A 27,784-nucleotide genomic window follows, 5' to 3' on the forward strand; every position below is an offset into this window, starting at 1 on the left:
TACCCCCTTCCTGACCAGCAATACGGCACTGCGTTATTTTAACTGACAATTGTGCGGTCATGCAATGCTGTATATAAATGAAATTTATGTCATTTTTTTATCTTCCCTCAAACCGCTTCCTTTCTGTGGTATTTGATCACCTCTGAGGTTTTTATTTTTTGCGCTATAAACAAAAAAAGACCAACAATTTTGAAAAAAATATATATATTTGACTTTTTTCTATAACACATATCCAGTAAAAAAAATTTAAAAATCAAATTTCGTCATGAATTTAGGCCAAAATGTATTCTACTATATGTCTTTGCTAAAAAAAAAAATCCCAATACAAGTAAATTAATTGGTTTGTGTGAAAGTAATAGCATCTACAAATGGCAGTATATATACTGGAATTTTTTTTTTATACTAGTAATGGAGGCCATCAGGACATATAGCAGGACTGTGGGACATTCCTAGTGACATTAATACAGTGATCAGTGCTAATAAAAAGCACTGACGTACTAATGACACTGGGCAGGAAAGGGTTAACTGTGTGCTGCTTAACATAATGTGCTGTGTGTGTTTTACTAGGGAAAAATGCTGCTGAGTATTTATCTGCTATACAGAGAAACACACAGCAGAATGTTACTGCTGGCAGGAGAGGTCTCTTCCCTGTCAGTGTTATTAGGCAATCGCCTAATAAAGAAAACTCCTCCTACAAGCTTTAACATGTGCTCTGCTGGACACTGATAGAAGCCATAAGACTGCTCTAACTGCTGATGAGAAAAGGTATTTAGCAGTTTACATTTAATAAAATTCTTCCATTTCCATGTAGTGTGTACTGTGGGGGACCAGATAGAGTGAATGCAGGGTCCTGGGTTTTCTAACATTAATAGCCAGATGTTTTTATATTTTACGGTAATAAAATGTTTAGCGAAAATATCCATCAGTCAATAGACTGGGATCTCAGACCCTCCAAGAACAATTTAGAGGATTTAGAGTAGTTTAATTACAGAGCTTAGAATATTGATCCATGGAGATTAGCAATTCAAGGCTTCTTGTGTGGGAAAGAAAGCTACATTTACTGCACAGAACATTCTGTTAGGAATATATATTAAAATTATTTAAATTATGATATTTATAGCCAAATGTTCTAATAATAATTGTCTTTCTACTTTACTGTAAAGGTCAGTCCTGATTTAGACCTCTGTGTGGAAACACCTAAGTAGCTCACATGTTGTCATGTGCCCATCCATTGCCAAGAGCAAAATATCACAGCTACGCGCCACATCACTTCTCACAGCTCACTCTTGCTTGATAATAGCATACACATAAAATATATTAAAGCTAAAGTTTAAGTATGGCAATGTTTACATAATCATATTGGTCCAGTTTGGACCAATGTAAGTATGTATATGCCATAACTGTGAGATCCCTGTGGAAGCTGGAAATCACTGTAGAAAGCACCGATACTACAGTTATTGCCACTAGCTTCCAGGTCCCCTACCTACCAAGTGGCTACCCTGTTGCTTACTGAACACAGGTGGTCCCCATGCCACTCCATCTTGTTCAGAGAACACTTTGCATTTATTGAGGAAATGCAAAGTATTCCCTGAATGACGCTTGTGCTCAATGAGTGACCTCCTGTGTTCACAATACATAGTGTTGCACAAACTGTTGGCACTATATAAATCCTATATAATAACAATAAAAATAATACAGCAGGGCAGCTGCTTGACATGGTACCTGGAAGGTAATGGAGATCACTGTAGTAGGGATACGTTACAGCATACGGGCCCTTCAAATTTTTTACTTTCACATAAACAAAACTGCACAGTAAAGATGGCACCTAATACTTCAGAAAATTAATATTTGATCTCTATCCAAATGGCAAATTTCAGAACTAAGGGTTTTGCCTTCAAATACTACCTCCATTGACTTTATTTGTCTAGTGCGATCATCCTTTAAGTGGTTTTTGGCATCCAGCTCGTACTGTAGATCTTTAATTGTCTGTTGCAGAAGATGATTCTTGGTCAGCGAGTCATCATGGGCTCTCTGGTGGTCTTGCAAATTTTCTTCCAAGTGGCGAATCTAAGGAGAAAAGGCCAATATTACACAAAGCTATGAAACCCAACATTATACAACCTTCTCACCTCAAAGTAATATTACATGGTATAGTCTCACATTTTTATCTTTGCAAGAGTGCTAATTACCTCATCTTGCAGCTTCTTGATTGTCTGATAGCATCTTTCCAATTCCAGTGACTTATCTTTAACATGTCTTTGCATTTCAGAGCCTTCCTTCCGATTCTTCTCTTTATAGTCATCAAACTGCTTTTGAAGCTCCACAGTGGATGAACGGGAAAACTCAACATGATCTGAAATCTAATCAACAATTATATTATTCGATGGGTGGGTCATGGTTAGTGGTTACAAGTACAGTCAGTAATCTGTCCTTGGTTCAAAAAAAGAATAATCTGAATTATTTTTGAACCTATCCCTATTAAGAATTGCATTGTATGGAAATCAGTGGTTGTGTTTAATATTTTTATTGACTTGTTTGAAATAGTTATAATTTCTATTGGATTCTACAGTAAGTCTATTGTATTTCTGTTTGACAAGTTTCTATTAGAAATCACTATTTTTCTTTTATTCTGATTAAAATTTAATGGCCAACTAATTTAACGGCATTGCATGGTAAAACACAACCTGTTTACATATTGGCCTCCACAGCTGCTTACATCTACCTTCCATTCATTCTCCTACCACTTCTGGGAGTGGAATTAAGGCCTCATTCACATAATTATTTTGTGCATTACTGCAGTGCAATGATGTGAATGGGCCCCAAGTAAAAAGTGTGTGACATTGGCAAAGCACAGGTTCACTTGAGGGAGCACCAACAAACAGCAGCAGAGACTATTATGGTAGCTAATAAGTTAACTTTCATTTCTACATGTCAAACCATAAAAGAGTTAAAACCACAAAGTAGTAGAGGAACAGAAGGACCTGGGTTTAAAAAGGGTCCGTTGGACGATATATGTATTTGTAGACACATTGCCTCCTATTGTTCCATATATCAGCTCTTGCTTTGTCTTGTTCTATGTACCTCCACATACCAGACTCACCCTCTAGAACACCTGTGTCTCTGACATTAGCATCGTGTATAATCTATAGATGTGAACGCTAACCCTGATCCTGTTGAGAGACAGGGTTTCCTTCATCTATGCACTTATGCAATGCTACTTCGAGGGATACTCCTACATGACAGAGAGAAAAATCCATCTTTGCAGAAAATCCATCTCCAGAAGTTTCCAACAGGTCTTCTTAAAAATGGCAAATATTGTGTCAGAAATTGCACCCGTTATACCTAATTATGCCATTCCTGATGACAGAGCTCAGAATGCTACATGGCATATGGCCAATCTGTGTTCATCTACACTGCTGTTATTTAAGGGACTTCCCTTTGTTTAAGCGTACGATTGCCAAAAAGAATTTGCGGTTTTAAATAATCATTAATACCCATCATGTAAGATAAGTAAACACTGATAGATTTTTTTCTACTCGTTTCATTACTTTACAAACCTAAACTAGTTCATTTAAAAAATTAATCAAATATCAAGGTCTTTAAAAAAGACAGTTCTCAAACTTAATTCAAAATAAGGTCTGATGAAAAAATAGCAAATAACATTTATTTAATAGTTGTCAGAAAAATAAACCTACAAATATGTCTTTGAGAATGAAATTAAAGTGGAACTGCACTCAAAAAAGTCCTGATACTGGTTTACTCCCTCTCCTCCAATTTTTTTTTTTTAAACCTTTATCCTGTACTGCTTATAAAGAGTTAGCTGGTGTTCAGCTTCAATTTGTTAGTGTATCCAAATCTGCTAGTCCATCTAACATTACCCTCACACCAGGTTGACAATGCTGCTGTTCAAATGGTGCCCCCTTTGCGCCTTCATTCAGGGTGTAGGCACTCTAATACAAGAGGTGTGTTATGGGTCTTATCAACATGTGAAAACAGAGGGATAAAAAGCTAAAAAAGAAAACTATTTCAGCCACCACATCTGATGGTTGATAAGCTGCAATATATAACATTACTAGTTTTGGGTGTAATACCGCTTTAATGTTGAGGTGTTCGTTCGAACAAAAATGAGCAAACCAAATTTTGATACTAGTTTCTATTCTATTTCTTTTGCTGCCTTCATATACCCAAATTTCAACTTTTCTTACGTTTTGTAGGGAATTCTTTAAAAAACCCTACTTTGGCATGACCTTGGATGAAGACTAATGCATTCAGGAACTAAAGGTTTGTGATCCAAATAACTGAGTGTAGCTCATGACTGACCAAAAGAAATATCAAAACATGCAGCCTTGCGGCACACTGAACCCAGGCATAATGATTAACAACCCCAGGCTGGATTTATTTGTGATGCTCTGGTATTTGTAGGCATATTTCAAAGTACATTCCAGTAAAGGTCCGCATTTCTGCACTGTAGCGGCTACAGGCCAGTTCTTTCCGGTATCACATAGAGATTGCTTAGTAGCTCTTGAGCAAAGGTGGAAACTTATGCAGTAGGTCATAATTTTTGACATTGCCTTGATAGGTGTGGCTTACTTTTAGGCGCAATGGTCACTAGAGTTTTTTAGTAGAAGAAAATAATATTTCTGTGTGTCACTGACAAATAATGCATCCTTTTTCCAAAAGTTAACATACTTAAACCAAATATAAAGCATTTATTTCAAAGCGAAGTCCCATCACACTTTTTTATAGCACCACAGGAGGTGGTCTTATATAAACCAATAATATTAACATTCAGTAGCATGGAGTAATATCTACTATGACTTTAGACCTTGCCATGAAATTCCCAAATCTTGGAAAGCAAGGCTGTAAAAATGCATGCCATTACCCAACAATATTTCCTAAATGGAGGAACCGGTGGTGTCTGGCAGTTTCCTTGTTAGTATAGCATTCCCTGTATATGCAGGGAGCCCCATAAATGGAATTCCGCACCTCTAGAAATTTTTGATTTTCTCCACCTCAAGTCTGTAGCATGCCCTCTATGTTACAAGCCTTTAGGTTGTGATAAACTAGGGGACCCTGGAAACATGTCCTCTCAAGGTAGTCTAAACTATAGATCATGCATAAACCCATATTTAAAGTGTATGTCTGCGCAAAATAAAAAGTATCTTGCATTATATCTCTGCAATATATGCACATTTCCCCATGAACAGAAAGATACCTGATGATCCTGCCAGAAATCCATTGAGCTCCAAACTTCCTGTAGTGTGCTGACCTACCTCTGTTGCACTGAAATTCAAAGCAGTAATTTCCCCTCCTGGACTACAGAACATCTACACCTTGCCTCATCTCTATAACATAAGGGGGTGTACTGTAGTCCAGTAGGGGACTGTCCAGTGTCATCTGAAGTCATTGAATGGACCCTCTCATCACAGGGTAACTTGTGAAAAAGGAGCACACATACCTACCTTTTCTGACAACTCCTGTCTTCAAACTGTACTGCTTTACTTCCCAGCTGTTGTGGGAATTTCAGCACCTATGGGAAAGCCGGTCACCTGATCCACACACACCGGTTCCTTTTACAGGGCTGTACATCACTAAAGGACATACATGCCAGTGGGACACACCCGTAAAAAGCAAAGCAGCACAGATGGAAGACATGGACCACCTAGAACAAGCAAAACAGTACAGATATGAAGATGTGGAACACCTGGAAGAAGCAAAGTAGCAGAGATGGAGGTTATGCCCTGCCTGGAAGAAGCAAAGCTACAGAGATGGAAGACATGGATCACCTGGAAGAAGCCATGCAGTAAAGATGGAAGACATAGACTACGTGGAAGAAGCCAAGCAGCAGTCAAGAAAGATATAGACCATGAAGAAGAAGCAAAGCAGCAGAGATGGAAGACATGGACCATGTGGAAGAAGCTAAGCAGAAGAGATGGAAGGCATGGATCATGTGGAAGAAGCAAGGCAGCAGTCAAGGAAGATATAGACCATGTAGAAGAAGCAAAGCAGCAGATATGGAAGACATGGGGCACCTGGAAGAAGCAAAATCATAGAGATGTGGATAGACAAGTATACATGTTCTTCTTTTACAGCACAGGCTTCGATTACAAGCAACCCTGTGGTGACCAGATAATTTTAAAGACTTATTCTTATATGTTAGTATGGGATTTGGAATTTACGGTTATCCTAAATGAATAACAAAAAAAATCTCAGACATCCATCTTGCATAGTAACCAGATTGAATATTTAAGTACTCCTTCTCTAGCATTTTTTCTATTGAGGTGGAATGAAAGACTGAGTTAGAATCAGGATTGTGACTGCAGAACAAGTGAATGCCTGTTAAGGAGAACAACAGTTCTAGCAGAAATACAGAGATCAGGACCCCTAGCCATGAGTAAGTCACGTACTATGTAACACTGTGTAATGTAAAACATGCAGAGCAAATTGCTCCAGTTCAGCTCAGCAGAGAAAGTTTCTTGATGATGACAGCCAGCTTGAAGGTTAGTACCATATGTCCATGTTATTGCCAGGTTAATGTTTTATAGGGGAAGTTTTCTATAACTGCACAAAAAGCACATTTTAAATGACCACATTTGCTAAATACTGCCAGTATACATCTCATTACACACACCTAATGTTTATTTGAGCAACCCTTCAGCCCTTTCAAACAGCATATCTTCATAAACTGAGAGAACAAACTGTATAACACACGTCTTTCTTTATCTCTTAACATGAATTCAAGGCGACATTTGCTGCACTGCAGAATGTAGAGTGTTCTGCTCAATTCATTCTCAGTAATTTGGGAACGACCCAAATTGTTAATGAATAACCAAAAGAAAACTCATCTTCATGAACAGTTCAAAAATAGAGCAGTGAACCAGCTGCTCGGTGTAGAATCACAATTAACTTACAGAATGGCTCTTTGAAGCTTGACTAGTAATTACAATCCTTGAACTATAAAGAAAAAGTATAAAACCAAAGCAATAAAGTAGGAGAAGTTCATTCCTATATTTTAATGGAATTGACAATTCTTGTTCTCAAACATTTTATTCTTAGCGCAGAATGTCTAGTATGGTTAGTAGCTGCAACTTCATAAGCACTATGAACCTCCCATATAAAACTATGATGAGAAAAAAGAATTTCCCATTAAACTGAAGCTGTGATATTTCCAGGGCAGGTCGGAAAAGGAAATCAAGATTCAGTTAAGCTGTGATGCACAATAAATATCCGGTACTCTTTACACAAGTAGAACTTACAGTAGGTCCAGGATTGCCTAAATTACATATAGCGAGGAATCTCTAGAGAGCAGTCACATGAATTCTAAACATTTCAAAAGATTAACTTCAAGGTGTATTACCATTGCCAAATCCAGGTGCCACAAAGTGTCTTAATGAACTTTTGAGGTGCTTATATCTACTCAACTCCAAAAAATATAATACTCATTCACATATTATATATAAAAATGATGTACACATCCAATACAGAACCATAAAAATCAGAATAAATGATCCCCGTTTGAGGAGACTACCACAAAGGTGGTCACCACCTTACTCTGTATCCATTATTCCAGGCTTCCATTAATTTAATATTCAGAGGTCTCCTTTCTCTATGCATTTCACATATCAATCTTCATCAGAACAAGGAGAGGAAAATGATCAATATGTTGGCCATTCATTCACATCACTGGCTGTATTTATATGTCTCACAGTATACCTCATATCTCTCACTGGCTGTATTTATATGTCTCACAGTATACCTCATATCTCTCACTGGCTGTATTTATATGGCTCACAGTATACCTCATATCTCTCACTGGCTGTATTTATATGGCTCACAGTATACCTCATATCTCTCAAATATTCACATAGAGGATGGGGGAGAAAGAAGAGGCCCTCTAGGATAACAACATGGATTCTGCGCTTATGAATTTTATATCGTACTGTTTCATGATATTCTGTTCATCCTTCCCTATAAAATTATTCATAGGGTTTTCTTCATCAATATGCCTCTGGACCTGGGGCCTGAGATAGGCCCAGTTTGACTCATAATTTCATCTACCAGCTCCAATGTTGTTATGCTTCTACAGCCTTCCAGAAAGATAGGGAAAAATGTTAGCTGCCCCAATTGTATCACAAATGAAAAAGCCAATAAAACTAAAAAGCATAGATAGATAGATAGACAGCTGTGATCTACTTAACCCCTTCGCGCCGGCACCTCCTGGCCCTTTAAGTGTTGCAGAAACCGGGAAGCAGGGCGGGGTTTAGGGTCATGTGACCGCCGTGACACGCCATCACAGCGGTCACATGATCGGGAAAGGTCCCGATCGAAAGAGGAGATAGGGACCTTTCCGTGAATACTGGACATGTGTGTTGGGAGCGCGCAGGGCGCGCGCTCTCAGCACATATGTTCTTTTTTAATAGAATGCAAATTTGCGGCCGGGAGGCTGCACATTTGCATTCGGCCGGCGTGAAGAGATTAAATCTCCAAGCATAATCTAAATTGCATACTTACATTGGTCCACTTTGGAATCTAATAAATCACTGTAATTGTTGGCGATACTATAGTGGTCACTGTGGTCAATGATCTTCTGGGTCCTGTGCTCCATTGCACACTGACTATGGGTGCGTGGGGGGAGGGTCACTCGCTCAACACTTTATCAAAGATGGAGAAGCCAGAATATGGAGCAATTGCGCATGGCAATCAGTCAGCTTCTATCTTTCACAAAACTTAAAGCAGAAATAACATCTTTCTTTAAAAAAAATGTGAGCATGCAGGCTATTTATTGGAGAAGAGATATACAATGTCTCTTCTGCAGTAAAATTAACTACCTGCCTGATCTCAGTCCTGAAAAGGTACAATGAACTACACATGCATAGCTCAGTATACATTTCGGCATGGTGCCTGTGTGCATGAATGAACTTCTGCACTGGCCAATCAAGATGGGCAAGGATCGGCCCCAGAAAGAAGCTTGGAGGGAGAAGGGCCCCTGCAGATGTTAGACTATTGGAGCTACGGTAAGTATTGGTTGCCATGCACGCTGCTCTACATTCTGTCTCCTTCAATTTTCATAAGTTCTCCTCAACGCATTCTGTGAATTGCAGCAGTCCTAAGCGAGTGAACACCTGTGGTCAGTGTGTAAGTTGGGCAGCCATTTGGTATAGGACCCAGAAGGTTGCGGTGATCACTGAAGTAGCACTGACAACTAGTGTCTGTCAGCTTCCACAGCAATCAATCAGGTATGGGATATACATGCAAGCTGGACGATTGTAGGTATGCAATTAGGATGTCACTGCCCCGCCTCTCCATCTTGTCCAATCAGAAAATGTTTTGCATTTATTCAGAAAATGAAAAGCATTCTCAGAATGGTGCCCATGCTGAGCAGCAACCTCCTGTGTTCACAACACAGCAGGGCAGCCGCTTAGCACGGAACCTGAAAGCAAGTACAGATCACTGGAGTGGCAGGGTAGATTTCAGTGATTTTCAGCTTCCAGGGGCATCAGTCAGGTATGGTATATACATAGTTACATTGGTTCAAGATCTCACTCTCACTGTGTGTGGTGACCTGCGTTTTTTCACACTGGATAAAATGCAAGTCTTCTCTAGTGCAAAAGGAAAACAACTGTCACTTTCAAATAAAGTTGAGAGAAAAAAAAAGCAGTGTGATGTACCAAAACACATATTGCATTTTAACACACATGCTTGTATGAACCTAGCCTTATTTTTCTCTTCTTTAAATATTTTATAATGACAAAACATACAAATGGGCAAAACAAAAAAAACATTATAGAACAACCACATCACTATGTGAGATTGCTTTGATGGATCCTTCTCATTCGTTTGTAACACAGCTGATCTACTCATTAAGCTGTTTTAGGTTAACTAGTAATATAATACTATAATATTATATTATAATATAATACTATACTATAATACTATGAAAAGCTTCATAAAGAGAGTTGTCACCGTCTTTTTTTTCATACAAATTCCAAAAATTTACAGTAACAAATCAATCATACTGTTCCTCTGTGCTCACATACATATAAATACTTCATCATGCAGTAAACACAGACATTGACTATACGGAATATAATCTACTTTTTCTATACTTACTGTACTGTTTCTGCAAAATAGTCCACCTTTATTGGTCAAGGGTCCAATCTCTTAGTAATGAAAAAAGGAAAGCTGCATACATTTTATCATCTTAGCAACTGCAGGTTTATCTGAAAAAGTCTGAGCCTACCCAAAATTTTATGTGCATCACCCTTTTTTTGTACACTCTAAACCAAATGGGATGTGATGTGCTTGAATTTAGATTATAGCTGTAGAGATATAAGAACCTAGACTTACCTCTTTATGCAATTTCTCTATTGTTTTGTCCAGTTGCCATCGTTCACCTTCCATTTCATTCTTCAAGTTCCTTAACTGTTCTTTCTGATTAGATTCCTCTTTTAATCGCTCAGTCAACTGCTGATGCTCGTGGGTGACCCTACTGAGGCTTCTCTGAAACACACAAAACGTATGATCATCAATATAAGAATAATATGTAAGAGGGTTTTAAGTTAGAGAGCTTTATTATGTGGGCTATTTGAAATCCTGAACTCCAGATAAAACAGCTGAAATGGACATATGAATTGAATTGTGTTTGTAAATTTGCCTGGAGTTCAAGGCTGAGCCATCCATGCAGGATGCAGTCACTCTTGTACATGATAAAAGGTTGTAGATCAGTGGCCCTCTTGTTGCTGCTCCTTGCAAAGTTTGTATATATTTTGTTAGTGGAATAGTGTACTGTGTAATTATAGGTTGCCTATTTTTGCCCCATACACCTTGAGTCATAATACAAGCAGGGCAGAGAAAAGCTGACCGTACATGGTTAGATTCTCGTTCAAACATTTGTAGACAATTTGTTCATCAGAACATTCTTCTATACCATGTTTGACTCAACTGATTTCTTTCAAATTCCCTTACAATTTCATCCAGACCTGCTATTGGAATGGAGTCCCAGAAGTATTAAACAGGCTCCATTACAATATGTACGAATATCATTCCTTCAAGAACAATTCCCCATCTTGCTCTTTCAGATTTCATCACTACGATATGTAGAACTTAATTTCTTTAAGAAAAATTTCCCACCTTGCGCCTTCAAATTTAATCACTACAATTGGCAGCGAATGTCAACTTGACACTACTAACCATTGGAATATCTAATGAACGTTTCTTCTAGTCATCATTTCTAAGTGTACTGACATACAGTGGGCTAAATGTTTCTTTCAGTCTCTCCAACCACAGCAAACATTTTGTGACTACGTTGTTTGATCTTCTTAGCATATTTCTAACGTTAAGCATTCTAATGGTGCACAATGATGTGCACTACAACACATTTGGTATGGGGCAGAAGTGAAAAAAGTATTAGGGCTCATTTACACTTGCTTCCACTTCAACACACATTAAAGCGCCTACCACTTCAACATGCTTTTTTGATGTGTTTTTGATGCTTCGTTGAAGCCTTTTTTAAGCTTTAATAATGCTTGGCAAATGCCCTGTGTGTGGATTTTCTATTTGTTTGAAGGTTGTCCAGTAGTACCCCAGCACAGCAGCAACCCGTCAGCAAATCCCCAGTTCATTAGTACCCCTGTTCAGCAGATCTTCAGCTCATTGGTACCTTTGTTCAGCAGATCCCTAGCTTATTAGTAGCCTTGTTCAGCAGATCGCCTGCTCAGTAGTAACCCCCAGCTCTGCTGTTCCACCACACAGTAGTAACCCCCAGCTCTGCTGTTCCACCACACAGTAGTAACCCCCAGCTTTGCTGTTCCACCACACAGTAGTAACCCCCAGCTCTGCTGTTCCACCACACAGTAGTAACCCCCAGCTCTGCTGATCCACCGCTCAGTAGTAACCTCAAGCTCTGCTGATCCTTCACTCAGCAGTAACCCTAAGCTCTGCCAATCCTATGGTTTTCTGTTCCTCCTCTCTCTCTGGTCCCCGCTCACCTCCCACTATACTGCTCCCATGCTGCATAGCACGTGTAACTTTTCTAGTTTCTCCTGTTCTGGACCCCCAACTCTGCCGCTCTGTCTTCTCTCTCCGGTCCCTGCACACCTTCCGCTATAGCATTCCCATGTTGCACACCATGTGTGCCGTCTGTTCCGCTCTGGTCCAGACCCTGCTCACCTTCCTGCTGCTCCACGTTGCACACCAGATCTGATGTCTGCACCAGACACTCTCAGAATACATACATATGAACTAGAAGTGACTGCTGATGACATCTTACTGAGAGCCAGCTGTTGTTGTACAACATCAGAAACACTCTAAAAGCCTTCCCAGAAAAATGGAGGCTGTTATAACCACAAAGAAGAGGAAAGGGGGGAGGGCTTGTGGCAACATGCCTATGACTTGGAATGGGATGTCTAAAAAGCTGATCTGGGTATTATGGTCAGATGTCCACAATCCTTTAACTATATAGTGTATGAGCTATAAATATATGTTACGTTACTTCTGAAATCATAACCTGTTATCCAGTGAAAAGGGAGCCAGATACAGACAGAATAGCCTTTTATAGAATATATATAAATATTGCATTTATTTCCAATATATTATTTTCCTGAGTAGTGCACATATTTTGAAATTAAAAGACCATCAGTGGCTCCATTAGCTTTACATCTGGATGGAAAGGTTTACTTTTTGGTTCCCCAGTACTTCCTGGGATATCTCATACCTGAAATACCTCCAAAACAAAGCAAAGCTAAAGCTGAATAAAAGCCTCTTAAAAGCTGCAGGTGCTGCAAGCAAGCTTTGTCATAGACTTCTATGGAGGCTTTGGAGATGCATTGAAGCTCCAAGAAAGCGACACCGGGTATACATTTTTGAAACCAAGCAAAAGCAACGTGCAAACAGGACTCCAAGCTTACCATTTTATTTTGTGACAGGTGTTTTGATTGGCATTCAGAGCGTTTTAAAAAAGCATGTCCAATGCCACATTTTGAAGCAGGTGCAAACAAGCCCTTAATTTTTTGTACTAAATATAAAAGTAGTACACAGCAAACTATCAACAAAACACATTAAATCATTTACAGATCATATATACATTTTATAACCTATATAACAAATTAATGGCTTTGAGATCATTTGAAGTGATTAATCCAGCATGAGTCTGGACAGGTGGTACCTGCTGAGCAGTGAGCAACATCAAAAGGAGTCTGTGAATTACATGGGACTCTTCAACTACTGAGCTATGGCGGTCTATACAAAACGTACTCTGTACAGTTTCGTACCAAAAGCTTCAGAGAAAATTTGATTTTTTTAAATCAAATTCAGCAGGGACCGACTGAATTTCGATCCATGTATGGGCAGGGAGGTTGTTCTGTACAGCCACCCTGTCAGATTTTTGCTGCTCGATCTGCTATAGCCTGCAATGCTGATCAATGTATTCTGACAGTGGGGGAAGGCTTCCTGCTGCCAGACTACAATAGTTCAGGGGGAAGGATTACTCCATCCACATTGCGTTGAACAGAAAACATTTACTCATTTATGGGCTGCCAAAAGGTGGGGTGGCTTCCTATTAAAGTGCTAATTGTCCGATCACCAGGTGACCAGCTTACTTTTGTGTCTTCAAGTTGGTTTTCCAGCCCTCTAGAAATCTGTAGTGCTTCCTTTTCTTGATCTTTTGCATCTTCTAATTCCTCAAACAGCTGCTGCTTTTCTTTCTAGAATTAAGACATGACAAACATTGTTATATAAAACATCGATGTAATGGCAGAAGTATAAATGATCGCTTTCTGTCCCAAGCAAAACATTCCACATTTTTGAAAGAATAAAACCTACCAGGACCGGACAACAAAGGTCCCACAAGAAAATTGTATGCCACACTCTTTTTTCAAAACATCACCCCTCCATAGCAAAGTCTATTCATGCATAAATTACTGTTCTCTACTGCCTATCACATATCCATACCTGGGAACTTTTGGAAATCCTAATTCCTGAGAACGTGGGATTAGAGGGGGATGTGGGCAAAGCTAATTGAAGCTCCTGGAAAGATTATTTGTTTATCTACATGGGTCAAATTGAGATGGCTAGATCAAACTATTTCTCCCATAACATAGAAAAAAAAAAATCTTAGCAACCCTAGTCAAATCTTCTGCACGATCGATAGATTATTCAAACCTCACAGTCCCTCCACATTACCAGCCTCAACACAGCTCTGTAACACATCCTTCGATTTTTTTTTTCCCCTCAAAAATTGACAAAATAAGGCATCATATTCTTACCTCACCACACATTTCTTCTATATCACTTCCTGACCCACCCAGTTTTACTGGATCTTCTCTCTCCCACTTCTCTGTACTTGACTCTGCATCTCTGATTAAATTGGTTTCTATTATGAAATCTTTCACCTACATACTTGATCCTACTCCCACCCATTTATTTAAATCCTGTTTTAGTTCTACATGCCCCATTATTCTCAATATCATAAATGACTCCCTTAGCACCAATTCTGTACCAACGATCCTTAAAACTGCCGCCATCAGCCAAATTCATACCAAAAAAACCCCAACATGGCTCTAGGCAATTTAAACAACTTTTGTTCCATATCGAACTTACCCTTCCTTGCCAAGATCCTTGGGTGAGTTGTGATTTTTCAGTTGCATAACTACCTGGCTTTAAATAACTTATTTGAATGCCTCCAATTTATTTTTCAGCACCTGCACAGCACAGAAACTGCCTTGGTCAAAGTCACCAACAACCTTCTGTTAGCTTCTGATTCTGGCTCACTAACTATTCTTCTTCTAGTGGATCTTCGTTCTACCTTTGATACTGTAGACCACAATTTTTACTCTCTCACCTTAAAACCATATTTGGAGTCTCAGAATTTGCTCTGAAATGGATTAAGTCATATCTTACTGATCGGCTGTCACTTTGTTTCTCTTGTTGGATTTCAGTCTGAAGTTGGTCCAGTCAAGTACAGTGTTCCATACTGCTCATTCTTTGGTCCCTTACTTTTTAGCATTTACATGTTTCCATTTGGCCAACTGCTTAGATCACATGGGCTCAATTATCATATCAATCCCTTTAGATTGTAAGCTCCATGAACAGGGCCCTCCTTTTCCTTCTCTATGGAAATGTATTATAATTGCACAGTATCCTTTTATATTGTAAAGCATTGCGCAAACTGTTGGCACTATATAAATCCTGTATATTAATGATAATTTCTATGCCGACGACAGAGGTGTATTTACCACAAGGCAAACAAGCATTTGCCTAGGGCGGCATTTTTCAGGGGGGCAGCGCCACCCCCCGAAAGAAGGAATGAAAGAAGGGACACACACAGAATGGGGACCAGGTGGAATCTGAGAGGCTGCGGGCTGCTTGATGGTGTATGTAGAGCCTGACTCTTGTTCCCAGGGATATCCGGAGCTGTGAAGGTGTCTTCTCTCTTGCCGGGGTGGAGGGGGTTGCTAGTGTATGGAGGGTGGTGGTAGTGGAAGGCTCTCTCGGGTGGGGGCTGGGGTGTTGTTGGTCAATGTCAAGCTCTCTTCATGGGGGAGGGGTTGTTGGTGTCAGGATCTCTCCATGGGGAGGGAGCCAATTTTTGTGTTTGTGATATAAAAACTTGGATGGCCCATTCATTTACTTCAATTAAAACTGTTAAAAAATACTGAAATCATGGCTTGGAACCCCATTATCAGTCTGAAGTTTTATCAACTTACTCCCCCCCTTGCCGCCTCCACTCCTCAAAATCTGGTCTTCTGTGCGTCCCCCCTACTCACCTACACTCAAATGGGAGACAGAGATTTTGCCTGCTGTGATCCAAAACTCTGGAATTCACTTCCAAGGAATATCAGAGAGTCATCTTCTCTAAACGCATTCAAAGCTTACACTTACCTTTGTTTTATCCTTTATATTTCTTGTCTGTTTTCTTTATAAAGTGCTTTGAGAAGCTACCTATAAAGGCGCTTTATAAAATAAAGTTTATTATATTTATTATTATAATTTTTGGAGCCTTAAAAAGGTGTTTACCATTACATGTGTCTGCCATTGTACTTTACATAGATATTGCTGACGATTGCTGCTGATGTTAAATTGAGACAGTTCCCTACCTTTGGAAGATTTTAGAGATCACAGGATTACAAATCACCAAGCTACGTTTTTGACTAAAGCTAGCACCTTCATAACCTTACAGGATTCTAAGCATTCCCACAGATCTATTGAGTGTTGTACAATGGCTCTCAACTTGCAGATCAAGGCAGGACAGCTATATGTTCATAATCATTCTTTCCTGAAGTTATATGAAACCCTCAGTTTTTAAGCACTTCCAGCAAATGATTTAATCACTTACGGAGTATGCAGCTTCTTTAGCCTTTAATCCTTGCCTATAGTTCAGTTTAGGCTGGTGCCATGAATTCTGCCCCAGGCTTCATGTTTCTGGGTGGCTCCTTACCCTTGCAGCACCCCACGGAGCCACCCTTGCATGCAGGGACTATAGTTATATCTCCCTACACTGTATGCATCAATAGAAACATGTAGCCCTGTAACTTAGGGTGACAAGGCACTCCCCTGCTCCTTTTCCTTTGTCCAAGCAAATAGACTGGCCCCACATTGCCCTGTCCACCATTTCCTGAGAAGACCAGAAGAACAAGAAAGCAGTACTGAGAGAACAGGAACCAGCAGCACTGAAAGTTGTAAACTGCAAGCACTGGGGTATTTTAACCACTTGCCCTCCAGAGGACTTACCCCCCTTCCTGACCAGGCCATTTTTTGCATTACGGTGCTGCGTTAGTTTAACTGACAATTGCGCAGTCATGCAACACTGCACCAAAACTAATTTACATCCTTTTTTTCCCACGAATAGAGCTTTTTTTGGTGGTATTTGATCGCCTGTGCATTTTTTATTTTTTGCACTATAAAAAAAAAAAAAAAAAGATAATTTTGAGGAAAAAAAACAATATTTTTTTACTTTTTGCTATTAAACATGTCCAGTGAAATAAATAAAAAAAATCAAATTTTATCATAAATTTAGGCCAAAATGTATTCGGCTGCAAAAAAAAAAAATCACAATACCTGTAAATTAATTGGTTTACATGAAAGTTATTGCGTTTACAAGTTGACAAATGGCGGTATATATACTGGGCTTTTTTTTTACTAGTAATGGCGGCAATCAGAGACTTATAGCAGGACTGCGGCGGGCATTCTGACACTGGGGGGAACTGATCTGGTGTCACTGACATCCCCAGTGACACCAATACAGTGATCAATAAAAAGCACTGACACTGTACTAATGGCACTGGGCAGGAAGGGGTTAACATGTGGGGTGATCAAAGGGTTAACAGTGTACTGTTTTACATTATGTTCTGTTTTGGTGCTTCACTGTAAGCACAGTACTTTGCATGGCTGTGCCAACCCCCCCCCACGTCGGAGATCCTCGGCAATCACAGGACGCTGGGAAGTAATCACCGGCTGAGACCCGGTGATTGACAGCCGTGGCCGCAAATGGCGACATGGGTAGGGTGCACGCGCGTGCCCCTTCCCGGAGTTACAAAATCATGTATATATACATAAATTTGCGCACAGCTGCCACCCTGTAGCAGTATTTCTGCTATGGGGCAGAGCTAAAGCGTTTAACAAAAGAGTTTTCAGGGATATGTTACTGTGATCATTGTGCTGAAAATTGCCAAGGGTTTACTTTAAAAACTTCTAGGACTACAGCCCTCAGTGCTCAACTACCCCTCTCCCCTCCCTCCTTTCCAGGTGGCAGACAGTGATAGGCAGGCTGCGCAACCGCATCATGACTTGTAGAACTGGTGCACTGACGTCACTTTGTTTACAAACATACCCTGACAAGCTGAATTCTGGTACTGATTCATCAACCTAAGTGAAATTCCAGCATTGCCGAGTCAATTCTGGTAAGTTCCCAGATGTGCACTTACTGTATCTAACCACACAGTCTTGTGACAGGTATGCTTCAGTTTCCCAACAGTTATCAGAAAAATCACAAACTTTGATCCCACATACCACGTCCATGTAACTTTTATATTGCTTACTTGTAATCCTTAATAATTCACACATATTAAACAATAAAAACAGAGTGGCCACAAAAGGCCCCATTTGACAGCCCAGTGTAATGTCTGGGTAGGCATAAGGCCATTTGGGCAATTCTAGGGTTTATCATGAGCTCTCATTATTGCTCGCATAAACTTTCACTGTTCTCAGGGAGATATCTGCCTTTTTATAGCCCGGCAAAATTTGGCTGCAGTAGATTTGTGAACTTGCTCTCTAAATATATGCACTGGAAGAAGATACGAAAATGAGACCATTTTCTCCACCAGGCGTATCCAATTCTAGTCTCTATTGCTGTATTCCGGCTAAGGTTCTGTAGCAGACACATTCAATTTGGTTTGATTTCTTACTGTCTGTTAATTATGGAAATCCTAAAACTCTGGGGAGGATCACGGCCCCCAAGGACTGATTTGGACAGAACAGCTCTATACAATAACATGTGAAAGATTAGTTTACACTGATACTGTTCACAGTAAATGCAGCCCAGTTCATTATCATATCTAACCCTCTAAGTCTCAGTAAAACATATCTGCTTTTCAGATGTTCATTTTCCTGACCTCAGTTCTCCGCAGTCTCTCTTTTGTTCTATCGTTATCTTCATTCAGCTCATTGATTTTCTGATGAAGCTCAGTTATTTTGGCCTCCAGCTGCTGTATCCTTTGTCTCAGTTCTTCATTTTCTCGCAATAAACTTTTTACTCTACTTTCACATGCATTCTTTATCTCATTTGCTTCATTCTTCTGAGTAGTGATGTCATTTACATTCTGTGAGGAGAAGAACAACCAAAAGCATTTCTTAGTAGGATAACAAGATTGGTTGTGCGAGAACGTCCTTCATTTCAACAAAACATCCTTCAAGAACACATAATAGAGAAAATCAGTAGGTGGCATGCAGTACACATATTTTATAAAGATTTATTTTAAAACCCAAGGATAAGAAACCCACCCTTGCAGTGGTGCTGTACCCACCTGCAAGGGTTAACTGCTTGTTTATAACCAGGGGATGGAAAAGCACTTTTAGGCAGAAAATACAAGATTCTTTTTTTTTTTCAACCAGCAGAATGAACGGAAAAAAAAAATGAACCAGTTCCCCCATCCACATATTCAATGGGGAAAGTCACTCTTGTTAGCTATTGTATTCTGCCGGCCAGCACTGATCTTTTGGGAAAAAAATCACCGGATCAATAGATTGACTTGTGTAGAACCAGTTAGTCCATACATTAATCAAAATGTGGCCTGTTCCTGCTGAACCAGATGAATTTCAATCCATGTATGGCCAACTTTACTTACCTGATCCTCTGCACTGCTAGATCTGTATTGATAATGCAGAGGACCTTAAACTGCTGGAGCATAGGGAAGAGAAAGCTGAGGGAACCGGTCTAGAAGTGCAGAGAAAATCTATATTTCATATATATCCATGAGTAAATGGCAGTGCCAGCAGTCACTATGCACATGGCGCTTTCTGTAATGCATTCTTATGGACAATAATATGTTGCAGCTGTGGCTCCCAGGCACCACAACTATAGCTGTATTTTATTCTGTATGCCTACATGCTGTAAATTACAGCCATGTGCAAGAGACCTGAAGGATCAGTCCACCCAGAACAGATATATCAGTATTTGCTGAAGAGTTAGGGTTCATGCACACTGGTGCTCCTAAACAGATGTTTTTAGGGCTTCTGGTGTTTTTTGCCTAAGCCCCTGAAAGCACCTCAAGAAAAGCCTTAGAGGTAGTCAAAGCTCCTCTCCTGAGTGCAGAAGAATTGTGTTCAGGAGAGAAAAACTTTTGAACATTAAAAACACCAATAACACCTAAACACACCTAAGAGCTAGGCCAATTAAATAAAATGCCAACCGTGTCTGAATGTGTCTAAACTTGTATGAAAAAACACGGTTTAGCTGAAACAGCATTTACAATAAACCAATATGTATGAGGCCTTTAAGTATCAAAAGCCAAACTATTTTTTTTTTTTTTTGCCGTTTCCCATTGGGGAGATTTCACTTTACTTTCTGTCCTGGAGATATAACATGAAGTGAGAGGAAATGTCCCCAACATGAAGGAAATCCCATTTTAGACAGGTGTCCTCTCTAAGATTTCAACTCTATTCCTGTTCTGGTGAGAAAATTTGTCATCATTTTCTGCCTCACTGGCCAAGTAAGAGCATACATTGATGGGCTTTGGACTTGTGCAGTTTGCTTTCGGGTGCATTCAACATGAGTGTAAGAGCTTCTGAGACAATTCAGCATTCACTGACAGTTGCATGTGACCTGCAGTTGATCTCTTTTTGAACAGAATCTGAGATTCTAAGCTGCATCAACCATCTTCAAGTCTTTCCACAGCCTTGTATTGAGAGAGAACAAAAGCCAACATAGGCCCTTTATCTTCCCAGCAAGGGAAACTAAGCTATACCTAATAATGTTATAAGGTTCCACAATGTTAAAAACTAAAAGCAAAAAACATTTAGACCCCAAGTACACTGGCTTAAAAAAACGCCTGTGCTCTTGGCAGAAAAAAAGCCAATTTTGAGCTGTTTTTATACTAGCGTTTAGGAGCATTTAGTGTTTTGTGCTGCCTGAAAAATGCTCTAAAAAATGCAAAACAGAAGGATTCTTTTCCTGACTCTAAATGCTGAGCTTGAAAAAAACACCTCTGGACTACCTAATGGGCATGGACACATAAGATAACAGTAGTTGCTTCTACAGACAAAACTCTAAACTCCTCTAGGAGCAGTGTTTTTTTAAGCCTTATGTTCTGTAATATAGACTTTGCACTGTTAAAGAAGTATTATGCCAAAAAACTAAACAATTAAACAATTTATTGAATGTTGTGAGAGACCTAACTTCACTTTCTGCCCCATAGCCACAATAGAAAGTGAGAGGTAGTCCCTCCAAAGTGAGAGAACCTCAAAAAACAAACACGGTAGCTGCAAGAAGCAAGCTACCAAAGTAGGTAATAATACACCCAGGCAGAGTAGCTCACATGTAAAAACACATTTTATTAATTTCCCAATTAAAAAATGGGAATGATATCTGCAGACAGTGAATATCATACACAACCACCTAAAACTATTAAAACCAAGAAGCAATCCGGATTGCAAAGAAGTATGCAGTGTCAATATGGACAGTGGTGAGATATAATAATGGACGCTAATGTTCCTGGGCAATGCTGGTAGTTCCCTAATGCTGGTAGTTCCCTATTACCCCTGGTAATAAGCAATATGAAGTCTGGGGTGGTAATGGTAATAAACCGTCTCTGTTCGTTGGTGCACAGTTTTAGACCATAGGTCATAGTAGACAAATGAAGAGTGGGTTAATAATGTGACCACTATGAAATGAACATCCCAAATAATTGAGAAGCAAAGTGAATGTCCATCAGAGTTAGGGCATAAGGACAGATTAATGCAGACTAAATCGGATATATATCCAAGCGAGCATCTTATGTGATAAGAGCCATTATTGGAATCCGTGCAGTCCTGTATATAATCGATATAGTGACCGGAGCCAATTTTAGCAAATGGGAAGACCACGCATATGTTAAGAGAGGAATTGCCTTGGTAGAGTGCGGATAGAGATAGTATAAGATCGTGAATAAATACTTCTCACACTTACTACTACTGTGACACAGAGTTACAAGCTGTATAGCCTCTCTTTGGTTTTTTCCTTATGCAATTGCTCCGTAGGCTGTTTATTCAGCATTTCCATCCATTTCCGTGGTTAGTCACTGCCCATGCCTCTGAACAATGTAATGTGTCATATAGCCCAGTGATGGGGACTCTCTCAGACCTCCGGGAATAGTTTCTGCAGCCCTTGCATCATGAGGTTAGTCTCACATGTCCGATGTACAGACCTCGTGGAACGCTACTACCGGGTGTGATGACGTCATTACTTTGACGCGTTTCATCCACCAATCACTGCAGACCACTTCAGAACCTTTTGGTGAGTCTGAGAGCTAAATATAATGCCACCCCGCCTCGTTATGGTGGCAACTCTCTATTTTATTAACCTCTTTATGTCACCTGGATAACTAAAACTAGTGTCCCTTTTTAAAGATATTCCGTGTTCTGGTGACAACCCAAAATGTGGGATTTTCTTTCACATTTGCTTTTGATGATAGTGGTAAACAGGACAAATTGACGAGAGTAAAGCACACCTGTCAGTGTCAAATGGTTTGTCTCAACCTGCTGACACATTTGCTGGACAGCTAGGTCTGTTAAAAGGAAACCGGCGAAACATGGAATGAAATTCGTCCAGTTCAGCAGGGACTGGCCAAATTTTGATCCATGTATGAACATCCTGGTTGTACAGAAGTCAATCCACCAATTGACTTCTGTACAACCAGCCTGCCGGTTTATCCCAATGGAACAGTGCCGCAGGCTATAGCCGGCAGCACAGATCGCTTTATTCCTGCCATCAGAACACAATAGTACAGCGGGAGGATTGAACTATAAAAAAAAAAAAATGGGCTACCTCACTGGCCAGATGACCAGGTGAAAATAAATGAACAAAGCCTAAAAAAGAAAAAACTGATGCAGCCACCACAACTAAGAACTGGTAAGCTGCAATATAGTACATTTTTGTTTTTGGGTTTAATACCACTTTAATTATGTGCACTGGAACTATACCTTACTGTAACCCTCAGACCTTTTGTATGTAAATACCTAAGGTCAATTTGCGTACTCTATCGCATACACCTAGGGCCGATGCTAGACTATTGTGCACCCTTAGGTATGACCAGCTACTTGCACCTCCCCCCCCCAAAAAAATAAAACTTAAACTGTAGTTCTATTTCACCCCTCCTAGCACACATACTCTTACCCTTGCACCCTAGCACAAATCCTCTCCTCCCCCCTTCTAGCATAAATCCCCCCAATCCCGCCTCTTGGTACAAATCCCCTAAATCCCTCCTCCTAGCACAACCTCCCCCAAATTACCCTTTCCAGTACAAATCTTTCCTCCCCACCCAAATCCCCCTCCTAGCACAAACCCTCTTAATCCCCCCTCCTAACACATTTTTGATACACCATTTACTTTTTTATTAGTATTCCACAGAAAGAAAAGCAGTAGCAACATTTCATTGATGCCACCAGCAACAGAAGCTTGAAAATCCCAGCCCTATGAATGTGAATATAGCACAAATCTAAAGATACAGCTAAAATAATTACTGTGATTTTTTTGCCTAGGCCAGCCATGTACCAGTAGATTTTTGAACAAACATTTGTACTTAAAGTTTCTTTAGTAAATTCGATGACTTGTTGAATGCCATCCAAAAATAAGTTTGTTTTTAACATTCAATTTTGGAGTGAATGAAATTTCCAAATGAAAACTGCATTCACTATTAGAAATTTGTTCTTTTAAGAAAAAGTTTCCATCCCGCTCTTTTGAATTTTTTCGTCACTGTGGTATAAAATGATCGCCAATTTGACATTCCATAACCATTATAATCATTAGAAAATTAAACAATTTTTGAAAAATTTGCATACAAAATTCTTCTAGTGTATGGCTAGGTTTAATAGTGAATCTACACAGTGTATTATTAACGCACATGCACAGAATTCTGCAAGTTCAAGAACACAAATTAATTGGAGAATACTGACTCTGCTAAGCTCACTCTACCCAGGACAACAAAGGAAAATTGATGCTTGCAGGGCCTTCCTTATAACAGACATGTCAGCAGAAAAGTAAAACAGACTAAGCAAATAAAGAAACAATGAAAGTGTTGCCTTTAATGCTTGACCTGCTCCAAATCTGTGCAGGATGGGTATTAGATAAAGAAAAAGAAGAAGGCCAAGTCAAGGCTATTAGGAGACAAGAGAGTGCTTATTTTGAGATCGTGTTAGTCAGCATTGCTAACTGGGATGGGATTCTCCAGACTGCACTGAAACAAAGGTATATGGCCCTCAAACGGCCCTTTAGGGTAAGAAGCCAACATAAGCTTTTTGCAAGCCCAGCATGTAAATAACACACAAAAAGACCTTCGAGTCAGAATAAATCAAGAAGAAAAAGAGAAAAGTAAAATTAAGAAGACAACAATTAGCAATAACTTCAGAGCCATCACAATCTATGTAGCACTATCCATGTGTAATGTTATCTAATAAAATATACTGAGATGCCAGTACTGCTACATGTTTTACATACTATGTAATACATTACAGGAACTCCATGTGCAGTGAAGTGTTTGTTGAACTAACTTCATATATGTATGTAATGCTTTCTATTAAATTGTGCAATTTATTCTCCGACAAGAACTCATGGTACACACGAGAAATGATCATTTTTGGAATGACTGGCTGTCTCACTCAACTGAACCAGACCATCCTAACAGATGCACCAAGGGTGTGATAGTCAAGGAACGATATACACCTATCTTAAATGGAGACTGAGTGTGAGCACAGCAATTTTGGTGAAAATTTCCACAAGTACAATTTTGCTAAAGTGGAAACTCTCAATTTCGCTGAGCTGCTTAGGTGAGGAAAAAAACTCTGCTGTGTTGTTGGGAAGGGGGAAGTATTTAAAATAGTTTAATTTATTTAATTTAGGGATGCATTTATAAAAAAAATTGCATGGCTGTCTGTCCATCAAAACTGCATGTAAATTTGTGTGTACAAATGGGCGAAACAAATCGAAAGTTCTCAGACTATATTATCTGCAATTTGAATATGTGAATGCAGAAAATACCCCATTATGGCCGTTAAATGGAGCTGAGGAGCAGACTTGTTTCCTATGATAGTTGACGCCATCTAGGGGTTGACTTACTAACACTGGAGAATGCTAGGTATAGCTTTGCAAAGAAATCAATCAGCTTCTCGTTTTTATTTTTTAGTTATTTTTTCAAAGCTTAAAGTGCTTCTAAAGCATTTAGGTTTTTAACTTCAATGCATTCAAGGTGAAAAACCTGTGATGCAGGATCCCCCCCAGCCCCTCCTTATTCTTACCTGAGCCCAATGCAATCCAGTGATGTTTGTGAGAGCAGCGAGAGCCACCCTGTGACAAGCAAGCTCTGTATCAATAGAGAGGGCAGCTCAGGAGCAAGCCTGCATGGGTGCTCCCATGGAAAGCAGCTTTCCATGGGGGTACTAGCCGAAGAGGAGGAGCTGGTTCTTTTTGAAGAAATAGTCACAGACTAGGTGGTCATCTCTGTAATTTGTATGTGTGATCAGGGCCGGGACAAGGAGTGGCCAGGAAGGGTGACTGCCCTGGGTGCTGTGGTATAAAGAGAGGTGGGGGGTGTAGTGTGGAGAGTTCTAGCCTACAAGCTGGCAGGAGTAGTGACAGCAGCTTCAGTGTAACAAACATTTGTGCTGGAGATGAGAGTATTAGTGCTAGGAAGGGGGTGAGAAGAGGATTGATGCTAGGAGAGGGGTTTTGGGGGGATATGTGCCAGGAGGGTGTATTGGGGGGAGAGGATTTGTACTGGGCGAAAAAAATTCAGGGGCTGCAGTAACATATGATTTATTTTAGGAAGCAAAATTTGGGGGGAGGAGCAGTGGATATGTGCTAGGGGGATTTTTTTGGGAGGTGTACTAGGAGTCATTTTTGCTGGGAGAGGGGAAGAGAATTTGTGCTAAGAGGGGGGATTTGTACCAGGATGGAGGATTTGTGTTAGTAAGGAGGATTTAGGGGAAGAGAATTTGTGTTAGGAGGGGGAATTTTTATTACTGTATAAGAGGGGATATGCATTATGAAGGGGGAGGGGGGGATTTGTGCTAGGTGGGGGATTTGAAGGGGGGGAGAGGTTTTCTGCTCAGAGGGTAAATTTGAGGGGTAGAGTATTTGAGCTTGGAAGGGGGATGGTGAGGGTAAAGATGTGTGCTTGGTTGGGGATTTCAGGGGGGGGGGTTGTTAGGGGAGAATATATGTTTGGGGGTAAGCGTGCAGATTAGTGCTCATATTTTCTGAGGGGAGGGAGAGGATTTTTGCTGACACATAATCCCCATACATTTTGGGGAGGGGGGACCGCCGTTTAGCATTTTTGCCCTTGGAGCTAGATGACTTTGTTTCAGCACTGTGTGTTATTTTTTATTACTTGAAAATAAATTATTTGAAAAGATTCTCATTTCACGCTGAGTTTGTTGACTTAAAATCTAACAAAAATTCACATTTAGGAACTTATTTAAGCCCAACTCTGGCTAACTTTTTGTTTGGAAGGGAGCATCTGTGTTTTTTTCTGCTGTCTGTATCCACATTGGGGAGATTGTCAATAAGGTCTTGGGCATGTGGCACAAGGTTTAATAGTTTTAAGTGAAGGGAAGTCTCCCCAGATATGTAGCCACTAAAGTGTTGGAACACATGCGAGTACCCCCTAGGACTGCATGCCAGGTACCTGATGACCACATTCAGGGCAGAGCTCCTGCATCATCTTTAATATTTAGCAGCACTGTGGCTAAATGGTTAGCACTTCCACCTGGCAGTACTAGGGTCGCTGGTTCAAATCCCAACCCTAACACCACCTGCCTGGAGTTTGCATGTTGTTCCTGTGACTGCGTGGGTTTCCTCCCACACTCCAAAGACATGCTGGTAGGTTAATTGGCTCCTGTCTAAATTGGCCCCAGTATGTATATGTATTAATGTGAGCTGGGGACTTTAGATTGTACGCTCCTTGAGGGTTAGGGACTGATGTGAATGTACAATATATGTATGTAAAGCGCTGCGTAAATTGACGGCGATATACAAGTACCTGAAATAAATAAATATTCTTGATGGCACGGTCATTCCAAAGATCAACCACAGAGACCTTACTCTTGGCAGACATGTCATCCATTGGTCCAGGTTCTTCCCTGGCATCTAGCTACTACCAGGACAGAGGATTATCAGTGTGGGCCATGGCTGTACATATCTGGCAGAAGCTTTCCTGGCAACCAATCCATCTTACCAACTAATCATTAACAGGAATTTCAAGTTGAGCATCTGGGATCATTAGTTGTTATAACACTTGCAAAGAGCAGTGCCCCACTAATATTCTAATTGCAAAATGATCTTCATAATGTTTCCTATAATCATCAGCTCCATCTAGTGACCATAATGCCATATTTTCCTGAAATACCATAATCAGTAAAATATTACATTATGGCCAATAGATGGCATTGAAAATCATAACAAATACACAATATTACCAAACGTTTTGGAACACCCCTCCAAATCATTGGATTCAGGAGTTCCAATTACCTCCATGGCCACAGGTGTATAAAATCAAGCACCTAGGCATGCAGACTGCTTCTACAAACATTTGTGAAAGAATGGGTCACTCTCAGGAGCTCAGTGAATTCAAGAGTGTTACCGTGATAGGTCACCACCTGTGTAATAAGTCCATCTGTGAAATTTCCTTGCTACTAAATATTCCACAGTCAACTGTTAGTGGTATTAAAACAAAGTGGAAGCAACTGGGAACAACAGCAACTCAGCCACAAAGTAGTAGGCCACGTAAAATGACAGAGCGGGCTCAGCGCATGCTGAAGCATACAGTGCGCAGAAGTCGCCAATTGTCTGCACAGTCAATAGCTAAAGACCTCCAAACTTCATGTGGGCTTCAGATTAGCACAACAATAGTGCGTAGAGAGCTTCATGGAATGAGTTTCAATGACCGAGCAGCTGCATCCAAGCCTTACATCACCAAGTGGAAGAATGGTCAAACATTCCCATAGACACACTCCTAAACCTTGTGGACAGTCTTCCCAGAGGAGTAAGACTGGGATGCCATTAAAGTTCATGTGTGTGTAAAGGCAGGTGTCCTAATACGTTTGG

At 40.1% G+C, this 27,784-nt stretch overlaps 1 protein-coding gene across 2 annotated transcripts in view; it reads right to left on the reverse strand.

Annotated features, from left to right (window-relative positions):
- Positions 1-27,784, reverse strand: part of CGNL1 (cingulin like 1) — a 136,808-nt gene that overhangs the window by 30,306 nt on the left and 78,718 nt on the right. For both annotated transcript variants that reach the window (XM_089667771.1, XM_089667765.1), the window contains exons 9-13: positions 18,606-18,812; positions 13,596-13,700; positions 10,348-10,500; positions 2,190-2,360; positions 1,906-2,067 (exon numbers count right to left, since the gene is read on the reverse strand). In XM_089667771.1, the coding sequence (XP_089523897.1) occupies positions 1,906-2,067; positions 2,190-2,360; positions 10,348-10,500; positions 13,596-13,700; positions 18,606-18,812 (798 nt within the window). The remainder of the gene's footprint in view (positions 1-1,905; positions 2,068-2,189; positions 2,361-10,347; positions 10,501-13,595; positions 13,701-18,605; positions 18,813-27,784) is intronic.

This window comes from Staurois parvus, unplaced genomic scaffold (genome assembly GCF_062004578.1).
Source record: "Staurois parvus isolate SC_StPar_1 unplaced genomic scaffold, SC_StPar_1.0 ptg000054l, whole genome shotgun sequence".
Classification (NCBI taxonomy): domain Eukaryota; kingdom Metazoa; phylum Chordata; class Amphibia; order Anura; family Ranidae; genus Staurois; species Staurois parvus.